The sequence below is a fragment of the Prorops nasuta genome, unplaced genomic scaffold (assembly GCF_024137725.1).
Source record: "Prorops nasuta isolate Cenicafe-Biocafe unplaced genomic scaffold, Cenicafe_Pnas_1.2 PNAS00035, whole genome shotgun sequence".
Classification (NCBI taxonomy): Eukaryota; Metazoa; Arthropoda; class Insecta; order Hymenoptera; family Bethylidae; genus Prorops; species Prorops nasuta.
The window spans coordinates 148,501-166,126 of record NW_027116832.1 but is presented as its reverse complement, the minus strand read 5'-3'; the positions used below and the strand labels follow the sequence as shown (position 1 = coordinate 166,126).

Genomic DNA, 17,626 nt, shown 5'->3' with positions numbered 1-17,626 from the left:
TACACCAATATTACCAACTTCCCTAGAACCTTAACGAATTTTATCATTTTGCTGCTTTCCTTTTACACCGAAGTGAGTCCGAGCGACTAAGATCAGTGAGTTTTAGTACTCAGTTAGTGACGCCATTTTTCAATGGTTTTTAAGTGAGCTATGCAGTTTTAAAAGGAACGCGCTTTACTCAGTTTTTGATGAAAACTAAAACTAAATTAATTTTATTGGTCAATTCTCTTAAGTCTAGACCGTCTGGATTATCCTAACCTAACCTAAATTTGAAACTCTCCCGCTATATTAATTGTCAAAAACAAAATAAATACTCCGAAATACTCGGATATTAAAATTAATCTTGAATTGTAATTAGAATGTAAAGAATATTTATACTTATTAAAATTATATTTATAAATAGCTTAAATTATCTTCTTTTTGGTACGAAGCCAATAATCAGTTTATATCTTATACGTGCTACACATCAATATAAGTTATTTAACTATATTTATTTTTTTGTTATAGGAAGTTCTGCTGTCATAGGTGCTCATTGTTTTTGAGAATTACAATACTAACGGATGTACAGTAAGAAGCAACAAAAACGAGCTATTTAAAGGAAACTTACAATATCATTGTTATATATCAAATTTACTTTATATCATTAGCTTTTTTGTTTATAATATGATTAATTCTGTTTCTAATAATATTATAAATGTAAAATTTATTCTTTGTTATATTATAACAGTTAGTAAAACGATTGTATTTTAATATATAATTAAATAAAAACTATCAGATTGCAGTAAATGATATGGATTCAGATTTAAGTACATCAAATTCATCGACATCAAAGATTTTTTCCTCCTCTAATTCATCATCAGATTCGGACTTACCTGATCATCCTAGAAAGAAGCAGCATCGTATAACTTCATTTATGGAAACTGTGCACAAATACGATGATGAAGAATTTAAAGAACATTTTAGATTAAACCGTACAACTGTTGACTTAATAATAAGTAAGTATACTTTGTTTCTTCAATGCTTTCTTAAAATAACATAATATATAGCTGTATAAAAAAGCATAAATTTCAGATATTGTTGAAACAGAGCATATTTTACCACAACATACATTTGGTAGAAAAAAGATATGCGCAGAAAAATCAGTTTTGTTAACTTTATGGTATCTTTCAAATACAGAAACATTTCGAGAATGCTCTGATAGATTTGATATCACTAAAAGTTCATGCCATCGCATCATTTCCAAAATTGTAGATTTGTTGGTAAAAAAAAGTACACAATATATTACATGGCCTATTAATAATGAGTTGCATAAGGTACAATCTGTGCTGGGATTCTGTAACTTCCCAGCGATGATTGTCGGAATCGCTAACTACCGATAGTTGTCGCTTGCAGTAACGAAAAGAGCGATTCTGTAACTTCCGTCTATATGGATTCAGTAACTAGTTATCGACAACTTTCGGTAATTGAATCGAGTTACTGAGAGATATCGCTAAGAGCGATTCTGTAACACAAAGTTTTCGATAATTGGTGTTAACCCCTTAGCTTACAATGACGTATGAGAGACGTGATAGTTTTTCGGGGCCAAACATAAACAAAACGTCTCAGAGACGTGGTAAGTCTACCGGCCCAAATATAAACAAGACGTCTCAGAGACGTGGTAAGTCTACCGGCCCAAATATAAACAAGACGTCTCAGAGACGTCCTTGGTGTCGCTTTTGGCACGCACAATTAAAAATTAAATCGTAAGGCAAGGGGTTAAAAATGGCGGTCGCTACCGAATTCTATCGTTAACTTAACGACGACCGTGATAGGCGTCGGTAGATGTTTACCGAGAAAGTAAATATAATAAATGTCACAAATATTTCTTAAATTAATATTTAGAAATCACAAAAAAGTACTTACAATAAATTTTCTTTATAAATTAAGGCTTACAGTAAAAATCGTAGGAAATAAAATTTAATATTTTTCCAATTTTTATATTTAAAAATAAATATATATATATATATGCAGAGGTTTTCTCTAAAATATAGAATTAATTGTATTATTTAACTATAGCACACAGGCACTAACTGTACATTGTCTAACTCAAAAAAATGTTAAAACATTAATTTTTAATACTTATTTTAATTAAAATATACTTACGTTTTAATACTTCTTTTAAATAAAATATGATAATTTTGCTATAGTAAGAATTGCTATAGTCAAAAATGATATAGTCAAGTAACACAAAAATTCCTATTTCGGTTGGTATTAATACACCAATATTACTAGCTTCCCTAGAACCTTAACGAATTTTATCGTTATCGTACAAATATGAGTTGCACCGACTATTGTCGTAAAGCTAAAGTTACAGAATCGCTCATTCGTTAGCGCAAGCGATAACTGTCGGTAGATAGCGATACCGACAGCTGTCGTTAAGGGGTTTGACCCACTTGAGGCCAAAAACACTCACAATATAATAGTTGATGTGGTATATATTATTTATTACGAGCATTGTGAGTTTTTGGTGGAATGCGTGCAAGGAAAAGCAAAGGTTTATTAAAGTTATTCGTCGGATAAATTTTATATTAGTACCGCTGAACCTCTAGCGACATCTATCTCGGTCGTTGTTAAGTTACAACGATATTATTAGTTTTCCTTTCAATAAAAAACTCAGTGAAATATCAATTCTCAGCTAAATGATTCGGTTTAGTACAATTTATATTAACTTCAATTGTTCGTAACTCCGTCGCTTAACTAAGATTGAACTGAGAGTTTTCTTAAAAAGGAAAGGTACGTTTATTCGGTAGGATTCGGTAGGTTACCGACAGTACCGACATTACAAGCGACAATCATCGCTGACTCTGAGTTACAGAATCGCACTTAGCGATTTCTGTCGGTAACTGGACTTAACGATACCGAAAGTTGTCGCTAAGAGTTACAGAATCCCACTACTGGGTTCTATAAAATGCAAGGGATAAAGGGAGTAGTTGGTGCTATTGATGGATGTCACGTTAAAATTAAAAAACCAGCTTCTAAGTACCACTATGCATATTATAATAGAAAAGGGGATTATAGTGTTCTTATACAAGGTGTATGTGATCATAAGAAAAGATTTATTAGTTTTTTCTGCGGAGAACCAGGGTCTATTCCTGATAGTCGTTTATTAAAAAAGTCATTATATAAAAAGGGTATGAATGGATTTTTGAACAGAAATTTTCTATTAGGTGACTCAGCATATCCTTGTTTAAACTGGCTGATTCCACCGTTTAAAGACAATGGAAATTTGATTTCAAATAAAAAAATATTTAATTATCGTCATTCTGCAACAAGAGTCGTTATTGAAAATGCTTTTGGGCTTTTGAAGGGGAGGTTTAGGAGACTAAAGTTTTTTGAAAATGACGATTTAAAATTGGTGACAAAATGTATCATAGCTACTGCTGTACTACATAATATATGTATAGATAATAATGATATTGACACAATTGATATAGATGATGAAAATGATGATAATGATGATTCTATAAATATACAAGGAGTTTCTGGCATCAACGAAATGTGTTCCAGACGAGACGAAGTATATATGAATATGTTTAAATGAACACAATTATATAATTGAATAATAATTCTATTTATTAATGACGAATAAGGAATTTTTTATATTTTTTAATGTATGAAATAGTTTTTCTTATAATTCTTATATAAGATACAAAAACTTTAAAAACAAAACTAATTAAATTAACAAAATTTATTTTAATAAACTTTTTATATAAAATTTTCAATTTAAGTAATAAACGTTACTTAATTACTCTATTAAGCTATATGGTATATCAGCGGAAAACTTTAAACACTATGCAAATGTTTAATGGAAAAATAGTTTAAATTTCTTAGTACTGACTAGTAATTATAATCACATTACTTGTTCAAACGTTTAATAAAACGTCAAGCTTTTCTACATTTTAATACTGGTTGGTGTAACCTTAAATCATATTACGCTTGCAAATATTTAATGAAAGGCAACCTTTATCTATGCTGTAATACTGACTAGTAACCTTAATCTCTCTCTCACATTATTTTTATGTATGTTCAGTAGAAAATTAAAGTTTTTTACTTTTTAAAAGTAATTATGTAGCTGTTGCTGTATTTTATAAAATATTAATCATACACATTTTTTTCCTTTAAAACCTTTTGTAAACTAATTAAAGCCTCTATTTTCTTTTTTTCCATTTCCATTTTATCTTTATATAATCTCACTTTTTCTTCTTTATATTTTAAGCTTTCTTTAATATAAACTTTCCTGCTCTCCTCTTTTTCTTTCATAACTATCATTTTGTTTTCTAAAAAATCTTTCTTTATTTTTACCAGCTCAATAGTAGGATTTTTTCTTTTTCGCTTTGAAGATGATAAGCTGCTGGAACTATTGGAAGACGGATCATCTAGGTGTTCTTCGAAATTCTCTACTTCAGGTTGTGCTATAGATTCCACTTGAGTTTCTTCGGTATTTATATCATCAACATCTATTGAATGTTGACATGCATTTGTTGGGGAATCTCCTAATAACTCATCCAATCTATTATAAAATACAAATTTCACTGGACCCCTTCCTGTTCGAGATTTTATATCTTTTGTACTTTTATAAGTTCGCACTAAATTTTGCCATTTCTTTTTACATACTGCTTCAGATACCTATAAATAACAGAAAATATTTTATTTTACTACAGGATGGTAATAAAAAAGAATCAATTACTTGACAAAGCAATTAAAACAACACGTAATTGTTACTTGTGTTTTTATAACCTATAATATTAGAAATTTTACTTACCTCAATATTTTGACTACAAAGTTCTTCACTTATAATTGTCCAGAAAGTCTTTCTCTTATGAATGTGATGCATATCATCATACCGTGCTTCAACAGCTGTCAATAAAGTAAGCGTTTCATTTATTGACCAAGTAGTTCTCTTATCTTTTATTTGTGTTGCTTTTGAATTATCATTTAATTCTTGCAACTGGAAGTTTCCATCAAAATCATTTCTTTCCCTCAAGGCTTCCTCTTCATTTTCTTGAAATTCTGAGCTTGTCAAAAGCTTCGACATGTTTTATTGCATCATACTCTTGATTTTTAATAAAAGGCTCATTAAATTCATTTAAGCCTATAAACTTATTAGAAACCCAAAATCTACTATTTTTCTCTTAAAAATACATGAATTAACAAAATTAAAAACGTTACCGAATATTTTTATTTACATGTTTATACTAAATGCTTACCAATATCTTGTACATAAAAATCACCATTCTTATTGGTTACAAACCCATCATTAGTTCTTAAAATGTAATATGCCATAACTACGTATAAAAATTGATTAAAACTATCGGATTTATTATCGGTTAAGTAAATACTTTTATTTTTGTGCCTCCCTGCTTAATTAATTAGTTATAACCGTTATATTTAACTGTCATAATAGTGTATAAGGAGATGACAGTTAAATATGTACTACATACACGCTCTCTCCATTGTCTCCATACACTTGTCCACACACTTGTCTCCGAGAACCTATAGATGAGTCTGACAGACTCATCAAAGCATATGCTCCTCAGCTAGCTCAAATGCTAGGGGAAAACTCAGTTCTGTCTCAGTTCAATCTCAGTTACCAACATCAAAAGGAACACGCATTTAACTGAGCCATGACGTCACAAGTGAGATTTAACTGAGTTTTGGTGTAAAAGGAAAGCAGCTAAAGGAACGCGCATTTAACTGAGCCATGACGTCACAAGTGAGGTTTAACTGAGTTTTGGTGTAAAAGGAAAGCAGCTATTATCGTACAAATATGAGTTGCACCGACTATTGTCGTAAAGCTAAAGTTACAGATTCGCTCATTCGTTAGCGCAAGCGATAACTGTCGGTAGTTAGCGATACCGACAGCTGTCGTTAAGGGGTTTCTGAACCTGGTACTGCATGTCTTCCAATGACTCTACCATCTATTTCTGTATGTAAATAAGCAGCATTTTCATGACAAAGAAAATTATGTAAGGCACAACATGCAAGTGTGACAATTTGAACTTTGTCTACTGGTAAATACATTGGCGATAGAAGAACACGGAATCGATTTGCAAGTATGCCAAAAGTATTTTCCACAACGTGCCTTCCTCTACTAAGTCGATAGTTAAATATTTGTTCATCGTATGACATATTCCGCAATGAATAAGGCTTTAATATGTGCCGCTGTAGTGGAAAGGCATTATCACCCAATATAACATACGGTATTGATTCGTGCATACAAGGTAAAGCAGTATCATCTGGTATACTCAATGGATTTTCTGAATTATTTAATAATTTTGCAAAATCACTGTCGCGAAAAACACCCCCGTCACTCACTCTACCATTGACGCCAACATTTATATACAAGAATTGATGAAAAGCATTGACTATTGCTAATAAAACAATATTGTTCGATCCTTTGTAGTTAAAATATAACGACCCATCCTTTATTGCTGCCTTAAACTCTATATGTCGACCATCAATGCTGCCAATACAATTCGGTACGTTCCACAGTCTAAAATAACTTTCAGCAATTTCTATCCATTCTTCTTTAATATTTGGTGTCTAAAAAATGTTTTATATTTAATATTTTTGGTAATTTTAAAAATTCTTATATTATATTTACCTTTAAATAGTCCTTGCGTAAACATTCATATAGAATTCTGCAGGTCTCTGGAATAATACGAGAGATTGTGCATGCTGCAATTCTGGTTGTATATTCAAGGCTTCTATAAGATTCACCACTTGCCAAAAATCGTAAACTTAATGATAATCTCTCTCTTGGGCTGATACTTTCCTTCATATTTGTATTTTGACGTGTTACATATGGCTCTACTATTTGAACAAGTCGGTCAAACAAATCAATCCGCATTCTAAAAAACATTTTAAAAGAATCAGCATCTTCAAATCGTAATTCCTTGTGTGCTAAATTAATTGTCCCTCGTAGTTCAATATTTCTTCGAAGTATCCATTGTCGTGTCCAGATCGATCGTCTTCGCTTTTGCTTTTTGTACCTTTCTATTTCTTCTTCATGTTCTACAATTTCAGCTAATAATATGAGGGAAATTATTTTCTTCAGTTTTCTTCTCTTATAAATGTCCATGATACGTACTTACAGGTCTTTTAATCTACACTTGTTAATACCATTAATATAATAACTTGTTTTATAAGACTTTCAATTGAATAGAATTGACTCTAACGATATCTGTAATTTATAAATATATAAATTATAAAAAAGATATGCAAATTATGTGTGTACAAAAAGTCAATTATAAATAAATACAAACATATTGAGTTTGATTATTTAGATATATCCGTGAAACTGGATGACACTTGACATAATTTAGAAATTAAAATTTAATAAGCACCACAGAACTAATTAACATATTCAACCAAGATATTCCTTTTTGCATAGTTCATATTAATACAAAAGTAAAATTTGATCTATGTGTATATAATATCGAAATTAATTTTCTTTTATGACTTTAGAAAATGTTTATACATAACCTTTCAGTTAACTCAGAATACAAAGAATCTTCTTTATTTAAAAGTGAGAGTTGGTATTCCGTAAAAATTGTAAAGCTAACATCACAGTGTGGGTTATAATAAAAATCGTGTGTTCGTAAAATGGTCTTTTATGATTTTTTATTCATGCACCATGGTATCACAATGACTTCTGCAATCTTTGATCTTTGCGATGCTTGAGAGGATTCACGTTGTATGTACCTCGATGTTCACGCACTCGCTTCACCTCTAGATCTAACTCCTTAGCGAGCGAACCGGAAAAAGTGAGGACTACCTTCATGAACGGAAGTTCCGGGCTTCGTTTAAACGTCTCCTGTAATTTATGCTTTTTTTGAATTTCGCGCCTCTCGAGGACGTGAGTTGCGACTTTGTAGTTTGTCCCGCTACGTGGCGTCAGGGCCGCCAACCTGTGCATAGGTGTGTTGGAGTAGTGTCAGGGCTGCCACGGTACATACTAGATTGTCCGAAAACTTTTGTAGAAGTGAGTCGACTACCTATATGACTAGTGAATATGGCCGAAATCTAGTAATATATTGCTATAATGTCGTAAGGCATTTATTGTAGTATTCATTTAGATATCAAGATGAGAAAAAGATAATTGAATAATCTTCAAGATAACGTCAATTTAAAGAAGCAGAAGAAAAAACTGCAAAATAAATGTAATTAAGAAAAACTATGGATCTTAGATAAGTAAAAACGTTTGAATAATTTAAAGTATTTATATATTGAATTTACTAGTGTTACTTTGTGGAAATATATTTTGTACAAATATGATTTAGGTGTTTGTGGCTTTCGCAAAGGATTAAAGAAATGCAGCATAAATGTTTATCAGAATAATAATGAGAGACGAGACAAAAATGACTGATAAGTGTAATTAAAATATTCATGCGTACTTTATTGACATATATGTCATCTGGTATAACTTTTACTGCTACGATGTTCATATTAATTATGATTTTATGATGAGAAACGCATGGGTCAAAGAAGGCAATACTTCTTACAAGGTAAATGTAAACAATTTGCAAATGTATTATACTTTCAATTTCAAATATAAAACTGTGTCTTAACTGTTTAGTTGATTAATTATTTAGATATTACTTTTATCGCTGGAATGATATCTTGCTCATATCTACGATGAGCAGAAATAAGAAGATATGAAGGACTTTCGACTAATCCCATCCATGTAAATTGCTTCCTTTGGCACAGAGTTTATGGTTAGTAATCGCAAGGTATATGTAATTTTTATTACAGTGTTTATTAATTCAAAGTTACTTTTAATTTGCTTAGCTTAATGAGTTTATATATTAAATATGGTCTGCTTTGGTTTTTCAGATATTACTGAGCGACTGAAGTGGAACTTTTATCAAATAACCTATTCAAGGATTATAATAAATATATAGAGTATGGATATATATATAATTATTAATAATCATACGCTGCAAGATTTGTACAGATGACAAGTGTCTTTATAACAGTGATTTTGCAATACTTAATTAGAACAAGTTCAAGCAAAGTTAAATTATACAAGTTAATATTGAAATTTTATCATTTTCACTATTATTAAATATATTTAATAGATATACAATATGCAGGGCGTACCACTTAAAATGCTCCAGAACATAGATACAAAAAGACGCGTACCTCTTCAACTATAAGAGATATTCAATGTTTGCACAGGACTTTTTCGAAACCTTTTGTTATTTGCTTCCAAAAGGGTCATATGAAAAAATTGAATATCTCTTATAATTAACGCAATACACGCTTTTTGTATCTATGCTCTGGGGCATTTAAGTGGTACGCCCTGCATATTGTATATCTATTAAATATATTTAATAATAGTGAAAATGATAAAATTTCAATATTAACTTGTATAATTTAACTTTGCTTGAACTTGTTCTAATTAAGTATTGCAAAATCACTGTTATAAAGACACTTGTCATCTGTACAAATCTTGCAGCGTATGATTATTAATAATTATATATATATCCATACTCTATATATTTATTATAATCCTTGAATAGGTTATTTGATAAAAGTTCCACTTCAGTCGCTCAGTAATATCTGAAAAACCAAAGCAGACCATATTTAATATATAAACTCATTAAGCTAAGCAAATTAAAAGTAACTTTGAATTAATAAACACTGTAATAAAAATTACATATACCTTGCGATTACTAACCATAAACTCTGTGCCAAAGGAAGCAATTTACATGGATGGGATTAGTCGAAAGTCCTTCATATCTTCTTATTTCTGCTCATCGTAGATATGAGCAAGATATCATTCCAGCGATAAAAGTAATATCTAAATAATTAATCAACTAAACAGTTAAGACACAGTTTTATATTTGAAATTGAAAGTATAATACATTTGCAAATTGTTTACATTTACCTTGTAAGAAGTATTGCCTTCTTTGACCCATGCGTTTCTCATCATAAAATCATAATTAATATGAACATCGTAGCAGTAAAAGTTATACCAGATGACATATATGTCAATAAAGTACGCATGAATATTTTAATTACACTTATCAGTCATTTTTGTCTCGTCTCTCATTATTATTCTGATAAACATTTATGCTGCATTTCTTTAATCCTTTGCGAAAGCCACAAACACCTAAATCATATTTGTACAAAATATATTTCCACAAAGTAACACTAGTAAATTCAATATATAAATACTTTAAATTATTCAAACGTTTTTACTTATCTAAGATCCATAGTTTTTCTTAATTACATTTATTTTGCAGTTTTTTCTTCTGCTTCTTTAAATTGACGTTATCTTGAAGATTATTCAATTATCTTTTTCTCATCTTGATATCTAAATGAATACTACAATAAATGCCTTACGACATTATAGCAATATATTACTAGATTTCGGCCATATTCACTAGTCATATAGGTAGTCGACTCACTTCTACAAAAGTTTTCGGACAATCTAGTATGTACCGCTGCCACAACAGTATGTTCTACAGCACCATCTGCATTCATCCGAGAATAAAAGTCTAGTGAAAGAAATTATGTCCCAGAACTTGGACACATTTCTCGGATCGTGTATGTACATACCTTTATAAGAGTGTGCAGTTACAACACCTTTCAATTCTAACACTTTTTACACTTAGGTGTAAAAAGTGTAACTAAAACGAACAAACCTATTCTCTTTTTAATTATTGGCGCGCGATTATTTAAATTTTTCTATTGCTCGTGTCTCGTGATAGTTGTGACTTGTGACTTCCCAGTTCCCATAATCATCTATTATTACAATGGAGCTTTTGGAAATATCTTACATTAGAAAAGAATTTTTCCCTAATGGACAAAGATACAAAAATTCTTATAAAGAGGCCTTGAAAGTAATACTTTATTTTTCCTTATTTAACCTTTCAGCGCAAAAATGCGTTAATCATTTTTTAAGTTTCGTCAAATGTGGAAAAACGATAAACTAAAAACTAAAGAAGAAATTAAAAATGAGGTAAACCGTTTATACGAGAATGCTATAAGCTGTTTCAATGACGAGGTCTCCAAAGTTTGGAAACTTACAACTTTGGGATTAAAGTTAGATCCAAGATTTTATCAATTTTATGCACTGCGGGCTGACCTTCTCGCACGAGAATGTAAATAAATTAATACAGTATGAATTATATATAGATAATAAAATATTATTATTTCCAGCTAAATGGACGAGAGCGATAGAAAATTATGAGAGAGCAAAAATTATGTTAAAAATTAATAAAATTGTTAAAAGACCAAATGATTTTTATAAAAATGAGCTGATTAATTGTTATAAGAAAAGGGCAGATCATCTCTACAAAAATGGATGCTTATTGGAGAGTGCAAGCAATTATGAACAACTTTTGAAATTATCTGAAAATATAGTGGAGATTCAAGCAAGTTGAATGAATAAAATAAAATGTTTTATTAATATTTCATATTAGCTGAATCAATAATTTTATTAAAGGATAAATTGTTGGATATTCTCAAAACTTTGGGAAAGTACGAAGCATTCTGTTATTATTGGAATCAATTTTTGCAAGGTGCTGACAGTAAAAGGATCTCTGCACTGAAAACAAAAAGAGCAGACTATAAAATTCATTTGAAAGAAATTAAAGCAGCACGTCAGATTCTGTTAGAAGCTTTGAAACTGGATAATAAAAATAAAAAGGCTCAACAAATGATGCAAACAATTTATAATATTGGTCGTACAATGGCTACGCATTCTGTAATATGGTGTATGCATGGTTGCTACGACAAGGCTCTTATTGCTATAGAAAAATGCAGAGATTGTGATCCATACAATCCAGACTATACTTTATTAAAAACTGTAATCCTACGATTATGTGGCAGAGTGTCAGAAGCCATAGCTTGGTTAGAAAGCGTGAACAAAGAATTTTACAAATTGTTGCAACACACCAAAGATACAAAAGGATTTACCATGGGAAATCTCAGCGTCGAACAAACGAGAAAACAATTGATCAAGCAGTGGCGTTCGCTCCATAATTAACTAGGTTCTCTAAATGATTGTTTGAAAGCTGCAAATAAAACAGCAAATGAGGATTCTTTTAAAATTTTATTACTCTCTTGGACAGTTCACTAAGAGATACTACAATTGTATTGGCGCTCCAAACTATAAATGACAAATACATATTTACAGATATACTATTCTCCTCTTCTCTTTCAAGAAACGTCATAAAATCTAAAATAAAGTTTAAGTTTCTTGTAGGCTAATATAATACAACAAATCAATTAAATAATTATTTATATTTGTATATAATATATATTGCTTTTTTATTATTTTAACGTGATCGCTCCCTACACTCGCCGGGAAAATAATTGCCTCCTCTTTAATTATAAATTATTACTCAGATCAGTATTTGGATATTATACATTGAGTCATTGTCTCTTATATTGCACATGATATTTTCGTAGATAAACGAATCGAAGCATTGACAAATAGTTTATACATCACAAACAGCAAATATACTTTTTAATTTCCAACCAAGGCAATTGATAGATAGTATATCTTCATAGGAGATTAAGTACTCTATACAGTTATAAATAAACGAAATGTTAAATGAAAGTGTAATATTACACTTAAGGCAGTTGAGCAACTATCAAAATATTATGAAAAGCTGAAATTTTTTAAATTTATATATTTTAACATTAAGAAGTTACAGGTGAAAAAATTTCATTGTTTAGGAAGCTCTTATTGCAAGATTTGAATCAAAACTATACATGGTCTTATACGAAAAGGATCAATTCTACTGATTTGTTACATATTTACAGTTAAAATATTCAAAAGAATATGCGTAATAGTTTGAAATTATAATTATTATAATTAATTAGAGTACCAAAGTTATTTTTAAAAAGAAAAACTAATGTGAACAGAAAGTTATTTTAAGAAAAAAGTAACAATTATTACGACTGTGCAATTATAGCAGATTTTTGGATGTTAGGACCCCATAATGCTTCTAATTCTCTGCACTTATAGATATAAGAGAGACGGGACTTACACTGCAGGCCAAAAGTTTAGGACCACTTGGTAAAATTATCAAAAAGACAGGCTCTCCTTTAAGTACGTGTAGTGTGGCAACCCTAAGAGGTAGAACAAATTTAAGGATATCGTCGTGACGCTTATTAAATTCCGCGTCCTACTGCATTAATTTGACATAGAAAAATCTAGTGGGTACCTGTATTAAAGGAAAGGAACATGATAACATTTTTGACGTCTCCATATTTATGGATATCAAATTTCAATTCTTTGCACCGCTCATATTAATTGTCTGAGGCATTTGAAATTCAAATGGGTGAAAGCTTGAATCTTTAGCTTTCAGTTAAGTCCAAAAACGTTTATAAATTCTTATTAGGTCCGCAGTTATTTGATAATTAATGAAGCAGTGTTCGGCCAACATTTTTTCCGTAAAACATTTGCTCGCTAAGCTTTTGAAGCAAATTCAGGTCTGTATAAATTATAGGTGCCAAAAAGGGGAACCACGTATAAGTTTTCTTTCATTTGATTAACAACTTTTCTACGGTTTCAAATAAATCAATGCAATGCTTTAGTACAGTTAACACATATTTATACTTTTATTGATTGAATTGGAACACGTAGTATTATTAATAATCAAAATAAAAAATTAAAAATGGTACCCGTTTGGCACCCATAATTTATACAGACCTGAATGTGCTTCAAGAGCTTAGCGAGCAAATGTTTTACGGAAAAAATGATGGCCGAACACTGCTTCATTAATTATCAAATAACTGAGGACCAAATAATAATTTATATATGCTTTTGGTGTTAAATGAAAGCTTAAGTTTCAAGTTTTCACATACTTAAGTTTCAACTTCGTAAGACGATTACTATAACCGGCGCAAGCCATTGAAATTGGATATCCATATACAGGGTGTCTCACGAACGATAGCCATGCCAATACCATCGGATAGGGGACAAAAATCTAAGTAATAAAGTTGTAAAAACTTTTTTCCTAGCACTTTTGGTTCAAAAGTTATTCGCAGTTAAAGATTATCGATCATAGCAGCTCCTTTCTTAAAGAGGAAGATTGTTTTGGTCGCATCATAAGGCCAGAAAGATTCTGTGAATTAGAATACTAAGCCCGGGATTCATAAACAAAACTTAAGCTCAAGTTCAAGCTTAAGACGGGTAAAATCTATAGTCTACGTAACACATCTTATAGGTTTCAAGGTGAGCTTGAACTCAAGTTCTGTTTATGAATCCCGGCCTAAGAAAAACACAAAGCCAAACGTCTACTTGAGACTATTGTTGTGGTTGAAGGCCGATCGGCAGTTTCGAGTGCGAGTGCCATAAAAAAAAATCAAAACATAAACACACCACAGGCTCAAGTGGATGTTTGGCTTTGTGTTGTTCTTAGTACCTTAACGGGATCCCTTACGCCTACTTTACCGACAATACAAGTCAATAAACAATTCGTTTAATAAAAGTAAAATGCGAAGCAAATTGCAAAAACGGGCTTCTTTATGACAAGGTGCTAATTCTAACGAGTCAATCGAGCTTAAAAAAACTCAAATCGGATGAAGAATAACGCTGTACTACTATCCCGCGTTCTTGAAGTGGAAATAACCAAAAGTAACCTCTCTTCAAGAACGCGGCACAATGGTATAGCCTTATTTTTCAACTAATTTGAGTGTTTTTAAGTTCGTTTGACTCATTAGGACTGGCACATTGTCCCACAAACGCCGGATTTTTCAATTTGCTTCGCATTTGAATTTTATTAAAATAATTGTTTATTGACTTGAACTGTCGATAAAGTAGGCGTGAGGGATCCCGTTAATTCACAGAATTTTAGCGTTTTTGGTCTTATAACGCGACCAAAACAATCTTCCTCTTTATGAAAGGCTACTTTAATCGATAATCATTAATTGCAAATAACTTTTTAACCAAGGGTGCTAGGAAAAAAGTTTTTGCAAGATTTTTACTTAGATTTTTGTCCCCTATCAGATGATATTAGCATGGCCACCGTTCGTGGGACACTCTGTATAAAGAGACATCAAAAATTGTATGATATCTCGCTTCTATAATATGGACATCTATTGGATTTTTTTAGATCAAATCATTATAGTCGGACGCGGAATTTTATAAGCTTTCCAACTGTATCTTTAAATTTCTTTTAACTCCTAGGGCTGCTAAACCACTCGCACATAAAGAGGATGTCATTCTGACAATTTTGTCGGCTGGTTCTAAACTTTTGGCCTGCAGTGTATATATGCTTGTCCTTTTTTTTTACTAATTACACCAGTTCGGCAGTAAAGTCAAAAACAGCAAACCCATGATAGGGATCCAGCAATATTTCATAGTATTTTATTAATGTTGCTGTAGTATCCAAACTGTTGGTATTAGAATTAAATCAGAATCTATATAACAATAATTAATTGTTGAATACATTTCAAACGAGAGGGGCAACTTTCGATTGAACGTGTATTAATTGATTCATTTCATATTTAAGTTAATTGAAACATTTCAATGTCTATTTTTGCTGCCACTCAATTAAACTGCATTTTACTGGCCCAACTACCTTAAGAATCGTAAAACAGCGAATAGCTTATCAAACAGGTGTCTAGACAGATGGATATTATGTATATTACAAGATAATTATATAGACTCTTTCTTAAGCCTTAACATCACGAACCATTTTAAATAACAGGAATCAATTAGTATTGTCTGAGCATGGCACTGATAAAGACCATTGACAATGATTTTTCAACTCTGCTCCCTTTTGTAGCTCCTCAATTGCAGAATTATAATAAATAAAATAAGTTAATGGAACGCACAAATCAAAATCCAAAACTGTGTACAATTAAATCGAGAAAAATATTTTTCACGAATAAAATCATTTGTTGAAATTGTTTTGTTCGAAGGGGATTAAATAAATTAGTTGAATAATGGTTATCTAATAAATAACATGAAATCTGCAATTTTAAAGTCTACGAACGATCAACTCCAGAGATTCCACGATCGGTACTCCCCGAAAAATGGAAAGCTTGCGGGTTTGTTGGAAGTTTATAGATGATTTGAATGTGCTGGAGAATATTTTATGTGAAGGGGACGGGGGTGGGGATGTTAAACCCAAGGTAAGCAAGCATAAGGAGCGCATTTCTGATATTCATGAATTAAAGGAAGCGAGTGTCTGCCTCTGTGTCAGTGGTGACGAGGGAAGGGTTCAAGATGACTTGGATTTCTCGGGGTCTGCAAATTCGACAGGCCTGCATTACTCTGACGATGCTGCTGAGTTTGTTGCTGTTGTTGCTGATTTTGTTGATGACCTGACGTTTTGTGCTGACCCGCTGCCAAATAGGAGAACACACACAGTACTGCATAACAGATTTGATCTGCCTGTGAAATAAAATGCTTATGTATCATTGTACTTTCATAAATCTTCAACCATAACAATTCACAGAAAGTATATAGTTAAGAACTGACCAATTGATTTGTGTTAGAATTAAATAAAAAAATAAAGAAGGGTTGTGTTTGAATAAAACAAAACTTACTGTGTGGTCTAGAAAGAATAAGAAATAAAGAGCTTCATGCAGTGTATGTATCTGGATTATGTTCAAGATCGGAAGAAAAGTCGTCTAAGGTATAGGCATAGGCAATCGAGAATATCCTGTGCATACAGTGTATCAGCTCCGTAGCCTGTCGTGCAATTACAATAATATTAACAAAAAAAAAATAATCTTTTTGTGCTTGAAGAAAAGTGAAGTAAAAAATTTCATTGAACTTATTTAATAAAGGTTTAATCACTTCATATTTTGCTTACCATTTGAGACTTATATTTACGTTGGATTACTTGTCTAGTTTTTGGATCTGAAGAACAAGAGAAATGATAATTAATAATAGTTCATTGGTATGTTAGGTTGATACTTTTCTTTAACATTTTAGAAAAAGATCCTTACTGAATTCTTCCAATACAAAGATTCCATCCTTGAGAGTAAAGCACTTGCGGATATGATCGAGTCTTACAAAAAACTGCAAATAATAGTTACTCCCTTATTAATCATGAAATTATATAAAAAATCAGACATTCATGCAGTACCATTATTCTGTGCTCTCTGAATCTTTTTTATTTCATGAAAAACCATTTCTACACCAAATTAATTGGTAATACCGAGAAATATTTAATCAACCAATCTGACTGTACTTAATCATCTATATAATAACTTCTGGCTTTACAGATAATATCTTATTACTGTTTGTAAATGTTTCTCGGCTCTTAACGGGATCCCTCACGCGTGCTTTACCGACAGTACAAGTCAATAAACAATTAATTTAATAAAAGTCAAATGCAAAACAAATTGAAAAAACGAGCGTCTTTATGACAAGGTGCCAGTTCTAACAAGTCAATCGAGTTCAAAAAACTCAAATCGGATGAAAAATAACTGTATCATTGTCCTGCGTTCTTGAAGAAGGGCCACTTTTGGTTATTTTCACTTCAAAAACGCGGGACAGTGGTACAGCGTTATTCTTCATCCGATTTGAGTTTTTTTTAAGCTCGATTGACTCGTTAGAACTGGCACCTTGTTATAAAGAAGCCCGTTTTTTCAATTTGCTTCGCATTTG

The 17,626-nt window shown here is 31.3% G+C and overlaps 4 protein-coding genes and 1 long non-coding RNA gene across 6 annotated transcripts in view; 2 read left to right on the top strand and 3 right to left on the bottom strand.

Moving 5' to 3' along the window:
- The first annotated feature begins 2,947 nt into the window (after positions 1–2,947).
- Positions 2,948–3,580, top strand: LOC136783683 (uncharacterized). Its single transcript, XM_066743934.1, has one exon. It carries the CDS (start codon positions 2,948–2,950, stop codon positions 3,578–3,580), a length of 633 nt encoding a protein of 210 aa, XP_066600031.1.
- Positions 3,234–6,869, bottom strand: LOC136783749 (putative nuclease HARBI1). Of its 2 annotated transcripts, XM_066744015.1 has the most exons (4): positions 6,644–6,869; positions 5,247–6,582; positions 4,802–5,170; positions 3,234–4,665 (listed from the first exon to the last, which is right to left on the bottom strand). In XM_066744015.1, exons 3-4 carry the CDS (start codon positions 5,072–5,074, stop codon positions 4,135–4,137), a joined length of 804 nt encoding a protein of 267 aa, XP_066600112.1. In that variant the 5' UTR covers positions 5,075–5,170; positions 5,247–6,582; positions 6,644–6,869; the 3' UTR covers positions 3,234–4,134. The 2 variants fall into 2 exon arrangements, with proteins under 2 accessions (XP_066600112.1, XP_066600111.1); XM_066744014.1 differs by lacking the exons at positions 3,234–4,665; positions 4,802–5,170.
- Positions 6,870–8,860: 1,991 nt separating this feature from the next.
- LOC136783768 (uncharacterized) lies at positions 8,861–10,077 on the bottom strand. Its single transcript, XR_010824320.1, has 3 exons — positions 9,932–10,077; positions 9,722–9,844; positions 8,861–9,603 (listed from the first exon to the last, which is right to left on the bottom strand). It is a non-coding gene; the product is annotated as an uncharacterized lncRNA (long non-coding RNA).
- Positions 10,078–10,593: 516 nt separating this feature from the next.
- On the top strand, positions 10,594–12,290 carry LOC136783807 (uncharacterized). Its single transcript, XM_066744087.1, has 3 exons — positions 10,594–11,150; positions 11,209–11,423; positions 11,495–12,290. Exons 1-3 carry the CDS (start codon positions 10,961–10,963, stop codon positions 12,035–12,037), a joined length of 948 nt encoding a protein of 315 aa, XP_066600184.1. The 5' UTR covers positions 10,594–10,960; the 3' UTR covers positions 12,038–12,290.
- The window catches only part of Rab3-GEF (Rab3 GDP-GTP exchange factor), a 27,152-nt gene continuing 21,610 nt past the window's right edge, over positions 12,085–17,626 (bottom strand). The window contains exons 30-32 of the mRNA XM_066744081.1: positions 16,963–17,035; positions 16,827–16,873; positions 12,085–16,402 (exon numbers count right to left, since the gene is read on the bottom strand). Coding sequence (XP_066600178.1) covers positions 16,208–16,402; positions 16,827–16,873; positions 16,963–17,035 — 315 coding nt within the window. The 3' untranslated portion in view covers positions 12,085–16,207. The remainder of the gene's footprint in view (positions 16,403–16,826; positions 16,874–16,962; positions 17,036–17,626) is intronic.

Bases quoted from the DNA above. Each gene is read 5' to 3' on its own strand.
- LOC136783749 (XM_066744014.1), bottom strand. From the start codon at position 6,820: ATGAAGGAAAGTATCAGCCCAAGAGAGAGATTATCATTAAGTTTACGA. The intron at 6,583-6,643 runs GTAAATATAATA...AACATTTTTTAG, and splicing joins TACGCAAGGACTATTTAAAG to ACACCAAATATTAAAGAAGA.
- LOC136783683 (XM_066743934.1), top strand. From the start codon at position 2,948: ATGCAAGGGATAAAGGGAGTAGTTGGTGCTATTGATGGATGTCACGTT.
- LOC136783807 (XM_066744087.1), top strand. From the start codon at position 10,961: ATGTGGAAAAACGATAAACTAAAAACTAAAGAAGAAATTAAAAATGAG. The intron at 11,151-11,208 runs GTAAATAAATTA...TATTATTTCCAG, and splicing joins TGACCTTCTCGCACGAGAAT to CTAAATGGACGAGAGCGATA. The intron at 11,424-11,494 runs GCAAGTTGAATG...ATTTTATTAAAG, and splicing joins AAAATATAGTGGAGATTCAA to GATAAATTGTTGGATATTCT.